This window comes from Pristiophorus japonicus, chromosome 7, assembly GCF_044704955.1.
Source record: "Pristiophorus japonicus isolate sPriJap1 chromosome 7, sPriJap1.hap1, whole genome shotgun sequence".
In the NCBI taxonomy this organism is placed as follows: Eukaryota; Metazoa; Chordata; class Chondrichthyes; family Pristiophoridae; genus Pristiophorus; species Pristiophorus japonicus.
The window spans coordinates 180,413,985-180,429,246 of record NC_091983.1 but is presented as its reverse complement, the minus strand read 5'-3'; the positions used below and the strand labels follow the sequence as shown (position 1 = coordinate 180,429,246).

Genomic DNA, 15,262 nt, shown 5'->3' with positions numbered 1-15,262 from the left:
GAAGACATCGACAGGCTGGTGAAATGGGCGGACACGTGGCAGTTGAAACTTAATGCAGAAAAATGTGAACTGATGTATTTTGGTAGAAAGAATGAGGAGAGGACATATAAACTAAATGGTACAATCCTAAAGGGGGTGTACGAACAGAGGGGCCTGGGGGTATGTGTGCACAAATCGTTGAAGGTGGTAGGGCCGGTTGAGAAAGCAGTTAAAAAGCCTTGTGGGATGCTGGGCTTCATAAATAGAGGTATAAGAGTACAAAAGTGTAGAAATTATGAAGAACCTGTATAAAACACTAGTTCGGCCCCAATTGGATCACTGTGTCCAATTCTGGGCACCACACTTTAGGAAGGATGTGAAGGCTTTAGAGAAGGTGCAGAAAAGATTTACGAGAATGATCCCAGGAATGAGGGACTTCAATAGAGTGGAGAAGTTGGGGTTGTTCTTGGAGCAGAGAGATTGAGAGAGGATTAGTTAGAGGTGTTCAAAATCATGAGGGGTCTGGGCAGAGTCGATAGAAAGTGTTCCCATTGGCAGAAGGGCCAAGAACGAGAGGACACAGATTTACTTAAGATGATTGGCAAAAGAACCAAAGACGGCGTTGGAAAAACTTTTTTACACAGATCTGGAATGCACTGCCTGAAAGGGTGGTGGAGGCAGACTCAATCCTATCTTTCAAAAGGGAGTTGGATAAGTGTCTGAAGGGAAAAAAAAATTGCAGGGCTACAGAGAAGAGAAGAGAAGAGAAGAGAAGAGAAGAGAAGAGAAGAGAAGAGAAGAGAAGAGAAGAGAAGAGAAGAGAAGAGAAGAGAAGAGCTCGACGGGCCGAATAGCCTTCCGTGCTGTAACCATTCCTTGGGCTCAAAATTGGCCCCTGCCGATTTTTGGCGCACTCACCCGAGGTGTGCCACTTTTCCACGACTCCAAGCGCGCCGAAAATCTCCCCCCCCCCCGACTTTGGCCGCTGTCCAACCTCTCTTCGGTGGTGACGTAGTGTGGCCAGTGGATTCGGGGGCAGAGCCAGGGTCCCGGCGCTGAAAACAGTGCCGGGACGTCTGCACATGCGCGTTCGAGTGTGCGCGCATGCGCAGTAGCTCCTCTCCCCCAGCACGTCCTGCAGCCTATGTTAGAGGGACCCGCCCCTAACCCTGGCCAAGTGGTCTCCCGCACCGGCCCGCTGTGTAAGTAGCGTGTTCGTGGTTTAAACTACTGTGATTAAGATGGCCAGGGTCAATGTCAGGAAGAGTAGTGTTAAATAGGTTTTAATTAAGCCTTGCTGGGGTTGAGTCGAAAGTTTAATCATCAGTGTTTGGTGAATAAGGGTGCTTTTTGGTCCAATTTTTTCATTTCAGATTTGGTCGGGCGGGACCTCTTATAATAGTAAAGCAAGAGGCGATGTTTTTGATAAACAGGCGGAGTTTATGTGCCTTCTATTTTTTATTTGCTATTGACTGCTTATTACTTTTTGTGCTTTGTTTAGTGCTTTGTAAGTCTTGTTGCTTTAGAATGTACTAACGTGCGCTGATTTCTTAACTCTCCGATAGGGTTTTCTGAAGTGGCCACATACATTGGCCTAAGTAGATTTGGAGTAACTATTAGCTGGCCAAAGTTGCCTAAATGGCCAAAACTGGCGTAGGTGACTGGGAACGCCCCATTTTGAGAGAATTTTTTTTTAAAATCGTAACTAATTCAGTTACTCTGGAGCAAGTTTGTTAGGAAAAGTGGGGATTTTTAAGTTATGCCAAAAAAAAACGGAGCAACTCCTAGCCAATTTTGAGCCCATGATTCTATTATTCTATAATTCTAAGGTTCAGTTTGTCACTCAGATTGGACCAACGTAACTATTGTATCTCCTTCATCCTCCCTCCTAACCACTCCCACTGACATAAAGCAGGCCTGCAAGCAACCATCCATCCATTGCACAGGCACCAATTGGTCTCGATCAATTCATGTCTTCACAATCATCACCAAGCACCTGAAAACCATTGTTTGCACTTGGCAAGCAAGAATGGTGAACATGATAAAGTGGTGCAAATTAATACATTTTTTGTGAATAAATAACTTAAACTTAACACAATATTTTCATAAACACCTCGGTGTACGACAAAGCTTTACTTTTCCATTCCCTACCATTGGCCCACAACCTCTGGGTGTTGGAGCCCATGAGGATTCCTCCAGAGATTGCTCCACATGCACTTATGCGGGGCGGACTCGGCCATCGGGAGAGGTGGTAGCGTATTGGGCACTGGTTGAGGGGATGCTGGGGGTCACCCCCGGGGGGGGGGGGGGGAGAGGAGAATGTGGTGCGACAACTGGTGAGATGTGGGAATTTTGGGTGGCATTCCCAGTTCAATGTCTCCTTTCACCATCATCCCTTTCCTGAGCCAGCAGCACATCACTCCTACCTCTCTGCAAGAGAGCAGCTTGGAACAGATCAGTGACCTCTTGTAAGGCCACAGTTAAGGTATATATCAGAAATACAGCAGAAATATTGTCATCCATAGCTTGGACAGTCGAGGTCATTGACTGCAGGGACTGATTAGAGCACCGCGTTTGAAATTTCACAGAGGAGGCGACTCTATCCATGGTAAACATCCTCACAATTGCCTGCGACATCAGTCCACAAATACTTGAACTGGATTACTCCATCCTCTGTGCTATTGTGGACAGTGTGCATGTACCGATTGCTAGTACCTCATACATTTGCTGCTGACCCTCTATCATACTCCTTTTCATTGATGGCCCCTGGGGTTCAGCATCTCTGTCCTGCTGAACAGAACTTGGAGAGGGCAGTGACCTCAGTTGTGGACTCTTCACAGCTGTCCCAACCACCATTCTCTGCTCGTTCTCACGAGAGAACTGTGTTTCACCAGGTGAGAACCTGCCTAACACTCTCAGGACCCACCGAAGTGCTTGTGTTTACGCTGGTGCCTGGTAAGCGTGTGTCTTGTGACTGTGTATTCTCAGACGGAATCCGCTCCATTGAGGGAACGTTGTCCGGAAGGGCAATAGGGTGCTGTTCTTCGCATGATGGATCTGAAGGAGAGAAGAGACAGATATGATTTAGTCATAAAAATGTAAAAAAAAAAATTGAAATTCAGCTTGATTAAGGTGACCATGTTTCATTTCGGTGCTGTGGTGGAACACCTCCATGCCCCTCCCTCTCCCTTATATTTTGGGCTCTCCTGCAAGGGAGACCAACAGAACCTATGCGTGTCTGTAAGGTATGTGTGCATCCAATGGATGCAGTGCATTCGATAAGTGCGACTATGAAGCTGATGCATCGCGAGTCCCATTGGCATGCATTTGAGGACAGCTGCTGAAAATCTGTAAAGCTAACTGAGGTGGGATCGCATTGCATAAAGACTGGGGTGAGTGGACGTAGTAGAGGGAGAACATTGGAGACGCAAAACCTGGAACTAAAATGATGATGAGTTATCCCTGTTGAAGTCAGACATTCCCACGATCTTCCGCACTTGTACCCCCCCCGCTCAGATCCCACCTGTGCGTTATTATTGGGCCCAATATCTCCAAATTTTTGTTAATTTTAAAATTCTCATTCTTGTTTTCAAATCTCTCCATGGTCTTGCCCCTCCCCATGTCTCAAACTTCCTGCAGCCTCCAACATCTCTGTGCTCCTAAAATTGTGACCTCTTACATTACCACCCCCCCCCGCCCCCGCCTCGATTTTAATCGCTCCACCATTAGCGGATGTGCCTTCAGCTGCCTGGGCCCTAATCCTCTCTACCTCTCCTTCATTCTCCTTTCAGGCACTCCTTAAAACCTACCTCTTTGACCAAGCGATTGGTCATCTGTCCTAATATCTCCTTATGTGGCTCGGTGTCGAATTTTGATAACGTTCCTGTAAAACGCCTTGGGAAGTTTTACTACGTTAAAGGCGCTGTATAAATACTTATTGTTGATGCCATAATTATAATAGATAATGCATTGGTAGCTATAATTATAGAATGGTTTGGTTCAGTTGATTACACAGCCCACTTAACAGGAAATTATTCTGAATTTCAAAATTATATTACTGTATGTCTCATGTAGCCCTTAACTTTGTGCATTGTTAATTGCCATAGCAGGGACTATTTAAAATTGCCATTCCTTTTGTATTGAAATGACACTTAACCACTGACAAGATCAGAGAATGGATGCTATATGCAAATTATACGTAATGGATCATACGATGCAGAAAGCAGAATAGTGCTTTTGGCATGGTACCCTCATTGTGTGTTTAACCTACACATTTGAGAGAAATAATTGAAAATCTGAATACAACCGTTGCTTCATATTTGATTCCTTTTGTTGTCAACTGGTAGATAAATCATGGTGTATTGTATGGAATACAATTATTGAGGCTGATGGCTGAAAGTAGGTTAATCTCCACATTGTAATTCCTTTAATTGGATTGGAATTGCACTATATTATATAGCTCATAAGGGCTCTCCGTTGACCGCTCCGATGAGTGCGTGCTTAAATTGTTCATTTGAAGGTGTTGAATTAATTGGGGGCGATAATGGGGCCCGTTGCACCCCCAAAAAAGGATACAAATAGAGCACAATGAACTATAGACAGAAATCAGTTCTGGCTGGTGAATGTCTTGGTGGGGTCTGGGGCAGCCAGTGTAAGCTGCTGTCTGAAGCAGGCAGGAGCTTTATTAGTGTACTCAATAGATGGGGAGTCCTGCACCCAACTTTCTAGCATCCAGGGCACCAAGTCTGACCTATGTCCAAGAAGTTTGGCATTCACGGTTGTGGGATGTGGAAACAGGTGGGAGACTATTTATGGGGCACAGAATGTTAACGTAGGTGTTTTTAGGCCATTTCTGCACTATTTTTGTTAATGTAATTTTCTTTGCTGCTGGAGTTTAAACATTCATTCGTCTTTGTGCCATTTGTCCCTACTTATATGTTTATCCCCTATACTATAATTGGGAAAGCTCATTGGAACCAGTCAGTTTCCTCTAAGCTAACCTATTTAGAAGAGGAAGACTTAGTAATGGATGTAAGGCAGGTTAGGCTGCTCAAGGAGTGTTGTTTGTCCTCTTGCCAGCACCTGTATCTGCAGACCGAGGTAAAATTATTTCACCTTGACAGACATGTGCTGGTTGAGGCTCCTCTTTGCTAAGGAAATTGCATGTCACCATTGTATGTGAATGCTAGACTAACATTTATGCTGGATATATCTTTGCAGACCAATTAGAGCACATCATACATTAGGTGGTCATCATCATAGACAGTCCCTCGGAATCGAGGAAGACTTGCTTCCACTCCTGAAGTGAGTTCTTTAGTGGCTGAACAGTCCAATACGAAAGCCTCAGACTCTGTCACCGCATTAGGTGGTATTGCATGACAGAGGGTAGGATATTCAAAAGCTAATGTTGCCTAATTGGCTGCCAACCATTTCTCCAGGCCCAGTCATAGGTGCAGGCATATCTACACTCGATAATTGTGGGTACTAATGGTCTTAGAGCCTGGTTCAATAGAGCAGCACATGCAGAGCTGTTCCATCTGCTGCAGAGATGCCTGCAATGGAGAGGCTACCATGGAATGGCATAGAGGAAACTATCCTTACAAGTACCTCATCCACCACTAAGCAGCTATCAAGCAAGAGATTGGGTGCTGGGCTGCTCCATTGCAGACTCATGCCTTCACCATTTGTTGTCTGTCCCATAATATTGTCTACGACTTGTCTGCCTTTATTGCCTTAGCAAAGGTTGCTAATTGGTTGTATTCCCGACTGAAGCTCTCAAAGCTGGCCAAATTTCTGTGTCTTTGTTCAAAGAAAAAAGAAAGACGTTAATTTATATCGCGCCTTTCACGACCACCGGACGTCCCAAAGCGCTTTACAACAAATAAAGTACTTTTGAAGTGTAATCTGTTGTGACACTCCCCTTTAATTGGACCCATCCCTTCAAGTTTAGCTTACATAGAAAATAGAACATGGAACCAGTCCATGTTGTCATTTACACCACGTGTGAGCAAATCGCTCTAATCTCATTTACATGTCATGTTCCCCTATCCCTTTATCTGCTTTTCCTTCATCCACTTATCTAATCTAATTTTGAATTTTGTGGTGTTTTCTCCCTCGATCATTAACCCTGTACATGAATTCCACAGCCTCACAACTCTTCCATGTTTCATAATCAGCATGGTTCTAATGAAAGAAAAGCCTCAATTTTGGCCAACCTTCTTTGTATTTGTATTTGCTCTTGCCAGGCAGCATCCTAGTGAACCTGCATTGTACCCTCTCTAAAGCCTCAATATCCTTCCAGTTGTGTGGATTGTGCAGTATTCCTCTCACCTGTCTGAGTCCGTACCTGATGATACAAACAATTATGCAAATTAGCTTACAGCAGAAAATTCGGCAGGACTCATTCTTAACCATTTAGAACTGACTTGCATCTGCAAATGAAAATTGGCTTCATTGGGTGCATATCCTCAGTTGAGCTCAATATACATTTATCTTTTGCCATCAAAATAATTTCTAATAGCACCAAAATAATTTGAGAAACCATTTCATGGAAGTGAATTGTTTCTTTCTGCCACTTATACATCCACATAGTTGTTGCTAATTAATGCAGAGAAATTGCTGACTCTGGAATTCCCTCCCTAAGCAGCTCAGCCCCTCTACCCCTCTCTCCTCCTTTATGATGCTCCTTAAAACCTACCTCTTTGACCAAGTCTTTGGTCATCTGTCCTAATGTCTCCTTATGTGGTTTGGTGTTAAATTCTGTTTGATAGCTGTCCTGTAAAGTGCCTTGAAACATTTTACTATGTTAAAAACACTATATAAATACAAGTTGTTGTTTGTGAGTTGAATAAAGCTGATTTAATTTTACAGATTCTTCAAAAAAAGGTTTAGGGGGAAATGCACAGCCCATTTATGGCTGTCAAGTCACTGTCCATTCTGAACAAGAAAAGCAGTTGTTGAAACAGTACCGTAGAGAAGAAAAACGGTTAGCCAAGCGAGAGAAAAAAGACGAAGGGGAATTTTCAGGTGATGCACTTCAATACTTTGATCCAAAGGACTTGCGTTTACAAAGGTAAGACAACAGATTCAAAATTATATATTTGCAACCAATTCAGTCTTGCTCAACTTATTTGTTTATTGTTAAAAAAAAATAAAAATTAATTTTTCTGTCATTTCCGTAAAACTTTAGTTGACAGATGGAATTTAAAAAAACAAATTTTCTTTTGCATTCAACTTTTCAACTATGCCTATGGATGCAAAAGGGTCTGGGAACAGATTGGAGAACCTGATGAGCAGGAATGCTGTGTTCGAGGAGGAGGATGTGCTGCCTGATGGTTTGAGAAGTGTCGAGGGCAGCTTGGGTCCCATTCTGCTGGGCATCCTTCCCCAGTACTTCCAGATTTCAACAACCACCCCAAGACTGTCAGACCAAGCACTCTCCTTTTACAATCAGGCTCCCCTCTCCCCACTCGAGATCCCGGGACATTTTACCGGTGCACTCAATCCTCTAGACCACATTCCCAATGTCGAAGGGTCCCACCCCTGATCCCAGGACCTGTCCCACTCTCTCAGAAACTCCCTCTGTATTGTTTCTGAGACCTCTGCAAAATGCTGGCAGACTCCATTGCAGTACTGATTGTGGAGGCCCCGATCTGCGTGAGAACACCAGCGGCAGGTCAGGGCCATAAAAGGAGCGGCCCGGCAGCAGCATGGAGGCATACTACTGCAGGGAGCAGCGCGAGCGGGTGCAGGAGGGCGACGGCAGCGAAGAATGACATCATCAAGGTCCAGGTCGGTGATTGGCGAGTGGGCAGATACAGCAGGAGCGGCGAGAGACTGTAGAGGGACGTGATCAGGGCCCAGGGGAGGCTTGAGTTCGGGGCCATGGGGCAGCACGGGCCAGCCCACACTGCGATATGTGTGCGCACTAGGTCCGTGCAGCAGAGCTGGTCTCCAGTCGTCTTGCCACTGGACCAAGACCTAGCTCTGTCAAACCCGTGTGGTGGCTGGTGTGCAACGGCCACCACATGTTTAAAAAAAAAAAATAAAAAATAAATAAATCCACACACGGGCATTTTCCATCCTTCAGGATGTAGTTCAGGTCCTTCATAGAAACACCTGTGAACTCGTCCTTTTTTGGCGTGGAAGCAAGTCATCCTCTTTCGAGGGACTGCCTATAAGTGAGTGACTGAGAGATTCTGGGTTTTCTTCCTGGTGTTCCCAGAGCTGCTCCTATATGATAAATTGGTGGCCCTTGTAATAACTGATATAATAATTCCAACTAACGATGAACAGTGTCACAGATGACTGCTACATTTTATTTTTAAAATATGATGGCTCATCTCCCCACTGTCATTTTCATGCAATGTTTGTCTCACCTGAAGAGCAAATTAAATCCCATGGTAAGCTTGAAGATTACTTTGAATGCCTATAATGCTACACTTTTAATGGTGTGCAGTCGCAAATTGGGGACCAAAAATGGTCACATTCATTATTTCAAAGTGTAGGCAGCTTATTAGTCAAGTGCAACCACGACGTCAATATCCAATTAAAAACAAGGGCATACAAAATGGCTAAAACTACTGGGAGGGCAGAAGATTGGGAAGCTTTTAAAAGCCAGCAAAGAATGACTAAAAAAATAAATAAGAAAGTGAAGATAGACTATGAAAGTAAGCTAGCACTAAATATAAAAACAGATAGCAAGAGTTTCTATAGGTATATAAAAAGGAAAAGAGTGGCTAAAGTAAATGTTGGTCCCTTAGAGGACGAGACCGGGGAATTAGTAATGGGAAAATGGAGATGGCAGAAACTCTGAACAAATATTTTGTATCAGTCTTTACAGTAGAGGACACTATAAAAATATCCCAAAACTGGATACTCAAGGGGGTATAGGGGGGGAGGAACTTACCACAATCACCATCACTAAGGGGGTGGTACTCAGTAGGATAATGGGACTAAAGGTGGATAAATCCCCTGGACCTGATGGCTTGCATCCTAGGGTCTTAAGAGAAGATGTGGCAGGAATTGTGGATGCATTAGTTGTATTTTCCCAAAATTCCCTGGATTCCCAGCAGGTCCGAGCAGATTGGAAAATTGTTAATGTAACGCCCCTATTTAAAAAAGGACGCAGACAAGAAAGCAGAAAACCATAGACCAGTTAGCCTAACATCTATGGTTGGGAAAATTTTGGAGTCCATTATTAAATTAGCAGGACATTTGGAAAAGCATAATTCAGTCAGCATGGATTTATGGAGGGGAAGTCATGTTTGGCAAATTTGCTGGCATACTTTGAGGATGTAACGGACAGGGTGGATAAAGGGGAACCAGTGGATGTGGTGTATTTGGACTTCCAGAAGGCATTTGACAAGGTGCCACATAAAAGGTTGCTGCACAAGATAAAAGTTCACCGGGGTTGGAGGTAATATATTAGCATAGATAGAGGATTGGCGAACTAACCAAGAACAGAGAGTCGGGATAAATGGTTCATTCTCGGGTTGGCAATCAGGTACTAGTGGGGTGCCGCAGGGATCAGTACTGGGACCCCAACTATTTACAATCTATATTAACGACTTGGATGAAGGGACCGAGTGTAACGTAGCCAAGTTTGCTGACAATACAAAGATGGGAGCAAAAGCAATGAGTGAGGAGAACACACAAAACCTGCAAAAGGACATAGATAGACTAAGTGAGTGGGCAAACAATTGGCAGATGGAGTATAATGTTGGAAAGTATGAGGTTATGCACTTTGGCAGAAAAAAATCGAAGAGCAAGTTATTATTTAAATGGAGAAAAATTGCTGCAGTACAGCAGGACCCGGGGGTCCTGGTGCATGAAGCACAAAAGGTTAATATGCAGGTACAGCAAGTGATCAGGAAGATCAATGGAATCTGGGCCTTTATTGCAAAGTGGATGGAATATAAATGCAGGGAAGTCTTGCTACAGTTATACAGGGTATTGGTGAGGCCACACCTCGAATACTGTGTACAGTTTTGGTTTCCATATTTAAGAAAAGATATCCTTGCTTTGGAGGCAGTTCAGAGAAGGTTCACGAGGTTGATTTATGAGGAAAGGTCGAGTAGGTTGGGCCTCTACTTATTGTATTTCGGAAGAATGAGAGGTGATCTTATCCGAACGTATAAGATTATTAAGGGGCTTGACAAGGTGGATGCAGAGAGGATGTTTCCACTGATAGGGGAGACTAGAACTAGGGGGTACAATCTTAGAATAAGGGGCGCCCATTTAAAACTGAGATGAGGACGAATTTCTTCTCTGAGGGTTGTAAATCTGTGGAATTTGCTGCCTCAGAGAACTGTGGAAGCTGGGACATTGAATAAATTTAAGACAGAAATACACAGTTTCTTAACCGATAAGGGAATAAGGGGTTATGGGGAGCGGGCAGGGAAGTGGACCTGAGTCCATGATCGTATTAAATGGCAGAGCAGGCTCAAGGGGCTGTATGGCCTACTCCTGCTCCTATTTCTTATGTTCTTATGAACTTATTAATAATGTCTATTTGATCATGGAGTTCCTTCCTGATTTTGGGTAATTTATCTCTAGGTTTTTCCAGGGTTCCACTTCCTCTTTTTAATGTATCTCTTTTTCTCTCTCTGTCTCTGTCTCTTTTGCTTTCTGTTTCTTTCTTTCTCTCTCCTTTCTTTCTCTGTTTCTATCTCACTCTGTCACAATTATTTGTATGGCTCCTTTCTCTAGAGACTTGGGATTTAAAAAAAAAACCTGCAAAAACTGGCAAACAGTATTTCCCATTCTAATGCAGATAAGTTGAAGAGGATGTTTTATCAGATATCACCACACTGGAGAAGCCCTGTAAAAACAAAATTCTTGACAAAATAAAATTGGAAAGAAAAATTTCAAGAATTAGATAGCAACTTTAAACAATGATACGTTTTTCATTGAGCTATATAAGATGCTCAGCTCAGTCATTGTAAAATGGCTTTTTATTAGTATATTTCCTTGTAATGTATTAGGAAATCATTAATTCATTTTTAATTCATTGAAGCAAATTGATGTCAATTATATAATTGGAGAGGGGGGGTGGAGAATAGAATCTGAGTGGGGTGGGGGTAGAATTTCAGATGGGGGCTCTTCCGATCCCCTGTCGTAACTTTGAAAACCCTGGAGAAATGGTATAATCCTGCTTACACTGTTTCTCCAGGATTTCTGTTGGTCTTTTGAGAATCTATGATGGGAGATCGATGGATTCTCACAGAAGTTCTACCCTGAGGTGTATTGTAATGACTGCCATTTTTAAAATGTTATTTATCTCTCTACATTGGTTTATTTTTGTTGCTGTGTGGAAGTATTTACAGTAATACAATACAAATGCCGAACTTTTTTCAGTGAGGTCAATGTAATGTATTTGCTTTGTGGGTTCTTTGCTTAAGAATTCATTGCAACACATTGCTATTAAGAATGAATTGGTTTATTAATAATGGTTTAACAATCACACTACACATTACCAATTCATGCACTCGGCTCACAACTGCATACCTCATCGTGGATGACCTAGACCCAACTGACTGGGGTTTTATTGAGTCTTGTGAACATCATGTGACTGGCTAAGCCACTCACAATGCAACAGCTCTACATCTATTTTTGGAAAACCATAAATCAAGTGCCCCCTTACTAACAGGGGACACTAAAACCAACAAATAAACAATAAAACTTTTTAACCATAAACTTAAATCAAATTGAAGTTTGGTTGCCGGGGGTGATGATGCACTCCAGTCCCTCTGGCGCCCACCTCTCGCGGATGGCCACAAGTGTACCGGTGAACACCCCATGCTCCATCTCCAGGGACACCCTGGCTCGAATGTACCCACGGAAGAGAGGCAGGCAGTCGGGTTGAACGACCCTCTCCACCGCCCGCTGCCTGGACCAGTTAATGGCCACCATGGCCATGCCCAGGAGCAGTCCTATGAGCGAGACCTTCTGACCTGCCCGCTCACCTCCGCACAGGATGCCCAAAGATCAGGCGCGTGGGACTGAAGTGAAACCCAGAATTTGAGGAGCAGCCCCTTCAAATATTGGAACAGGGGCTGCAACCTCACGCATTCAACATACACGTGGAACACGGACCCCTCCAGACCGCAGAAATTTCAGGCAGCCTGAGAGTCCGTGAACTGACTTAAAAAACCTATTGCACGGGACTGCTCTGTGCAACACCCTCCAGGCCAAGTCCCTGATAATTAAAGGGAGGACTCCCACGTAGAGAGCACTCCATTGGGGACCCCGCCTCCTCCGGACAGCAAGATGGTACGCCGTGGCGTGTCCGGACGGCAAACGAGGATGGTAAAGTGGAGAGTGCAAGAGCAGCCCATACAGGAATCCCCTCTGCGCAGAACTGAAAGGCACGGAGCGGATTTTCCAGAGGAAGCTCGAGTTGTGAGGCGCCGGCTCCCGAGGGAGGTTTGGTAGCTTGGCTCCCGAGGGAGGTTTGGTAGCTTGGCGCCGATGAGGAATTCCGTCTGGACGGGGGTCAGTTCGGACAACAGCTCTACAAACCTGTGAGCATACTCACAGGTGCATACAGTACAAACGTGAAAATATTTGGAAACCTGCTATATTTTATTTCTTGATGCACCTTTTAAATGAGAAAATAATTGGTTTTGTGACTGACACTCGGGAGTGCATTTCTAATTATTAGCTAAAAAGCGGAATATAAATCATAACCAGTTAATCTAAACTGAATGCTTTATCATTTAAGGGCAGGAATTTTACTGAGCATTGACATGCTATGGTTCACTCCATAATATGAAGAAAAAAAGTGATTGCCTTTGATAAAATTCAATACATCATTGCCATGAGTGTTTCTGACATTACCATGAAGGTACAGACATCATGGACAGTCATTATAAATTTTTGAAGATGGAAAGAATGATGAAAGGGAAAGTGTTTTTTAGAAAGTCTATGAAGATGTGCTATTGATTTGTTGCCTATATTCTTCATTGGCATTTGTGATTTTAAAATGGATGGCAACAGTTTATGGGATTGTTTTGACAACAATCAAAATGTATTTAATTATTAATAGAATTGCACATGTTGATGTAAAAATAGGAAAACCTTGATACATCAGTGATAAATGGGATTACGGTTCAGTGCATATGTTTAATCACCTGCTCTGCAAACAGTTCTCTGTCATAGAGCTGAACTGTTTCATTCTTGATATTCACAGCAGAGTTCAAGTCTGAATGGATTATTTTATAACATGTAAGGTGCCCAAATCATTAAAATGACTGTTGTAAAATGAGATACACTTTACTTTTCGGCAGGATTTTGCTAATAGGGAATAAACAGGTTATATGAAGGCAGTCTGGTTAAGTTTGAAGAAATATATTCGTATGATTTTAAAGTTACATTTTCTTTTGCTTTATAGAGAACATGCTCTTCAGAATGCGCGAATTGCACCGATTCTTACAAGGCAGTATGATTATGAACGAATCCAGTACCCACATGTTTACGATTCATATAGTGAAGCAATGCAATCTTCAGCCTTTATTGCTGGTGCAAAGGTATGTTTTTGGCGCTTTCCCTGTTCAAGCTGCATTTAGGAAATTACTTTTGTTCTCCAGCTCCAAGTATTTCTATACTGGCTAATATGTTGCGAATATAGTTAGCATCTAATGCACGTTTCATTGTGCAAATGGCTTACTGCTTATGTAGTTTGCATGGCTTCGTTTGTTCTCTGCCCCAATCACTTTGTTTCTCCAAATAAAAAGGAAACTTATTCTTCTGAGTATCAAGATTGACCTTTTTTTTTAAAAAAAAGTGTTTTCATATTAAGTTACAAATGGGCATTATAACTACCCCTTAGTTTAAAATCTACAGTGAGATGATCTACACTATAATTGTTTATTCTTAAATGTTTCCCCTCTACATGTTTGCTAATTTTTCAATTTACAATATTTTTCTTTTGCTGTCACAAAGGCATACCTTGGAGCCTTCATCAGAATCCAGGATACTCAATGTTGTTGCTTTTTTTTCTCCTCTGGGGTTAAATGTATGTTTGAAATGAATGTTTCCTCCCTCTTGCTTACAAGCAAAATGAGTTCAAGCAGCCTCAACCTTCTTCTGATGGAGGTGGTCATAATTTGGTCATCATACTGTGCAAATTAATACTAAATTGGCAGCTTTATGCTAAGAAGCCTCAAGGATGACTGCTGTGGGAAGTGGGAGTGATTTCATTCTGCACTGTGGTGTACTTGCGGTATGGAATTGACATTGGCCATTTTGGTTTTCACAAATTATCAATGTAATTATAGTGTTCATTTTCATTGGCTGCTTACTGATTCAAAATCAAGTAGATTTGATGACCGAGTGGTACGGTTTTCTACTGAATCTAAATATTCTTAGTATCTAACTTTTATGAATCCTTTTTAACCTATGCATATGCTAAGCTATACATTTTAATGTTGTACAGCTGTTTCTTCCAGAAGGTATTGAGCGAGAGAATAACAAAGTCTATGAACAAGTAGTCATTCCTGCAACACAGCCTATGCCAATTGGTATTCAGGAGAAACTAATTGATATCAAAAACTTGGATGAGGTGAGATTAAATTGATATTCCATAGATAAATTGATTAAAAGATTAATGTACACAAGCTGCAAACTGCATGAATTCAGCATAATTACTGTAAATGATTTTTGGTGTCTTTGCCAGTCAATCACAACATAGTTTATATAACTTTCAGATTTTAATGAGTATTTCCGAAGTTCATATCTCTATTAATGTGCCTGATATTTTAGGAAATTATTAGCATTACTTTGTTGAGACCACAGCAGCACTTTTTTCTTTTAATGAGCATTTTGTTGTATGTTCTTCGTGTCTAGAGTGACAGTGGTTCTGTTCTCAGCTATTTTCATCTGTTGTAATAGTAAGAAAATAACTCTAGCTTCTTCCATGGTGCTAATCTTCATTACTCCAGCCGATAAGTGAATTACTCCTGCCCAGGTTTCAGAACTGTAGCTCTGGTCTCCAGTCACCGTGATTGTCCTATTTCTCATCTACATGCTGCCCCTCGCGACATCAACCGAAAACATATCAAATTCCACATGTATGCTGATGTTACCTAGCTTTACCTTGCCACTACCTTTCTCAACCCCTCCACTGCCTCTAATTTGTCATGCTGCTTGTCCAACATCCAGTATTGGATGAGCCGAAATTTCCTCCCAAATAAATATTTGGAAAACCACCTATTGTCTTCAGCCCCTGCCACAAACTAAGATTCTGAGCCACCGATTCCATCCCCCTCCCTGGCCACTGTCT

At 42.5% G+C, this 15,262-nt stretch overlaps 1 protein-coding gene across 4 annotated transcripts in view; it reads left to right on the top strand.

Annotated features, from left to right (window-relative positions):
• ascc3 (activating signal cointegrator 1 complex subunit 3) overlaps nt 1–15,262 on the top strand; it is a 777,147-nt gene that overhangs the window by 84,195 nt on the left and 677,690 nt on the right. For all 4 annotated transcript variants that reach the window (XM_070885599.1, XM_070885602.1, XM_070885601.1 and 1 more), the window contains exons 6-8: nt 6,850–7,051; nt 13,373–13,508; nt 14,417–14,542. In XM_070885599.1, the coding sequence (XP_070741700.1) occupies nt 6,850–7,051; nt 13,373–13,508; nt 14,417–14,542 (464 nt within the window). The remainder of the gene's footprint in view (nt 1–6,849; nt 7,052–13,372; nt 13,509–14,416; nt 14,543–15,262) is intronic.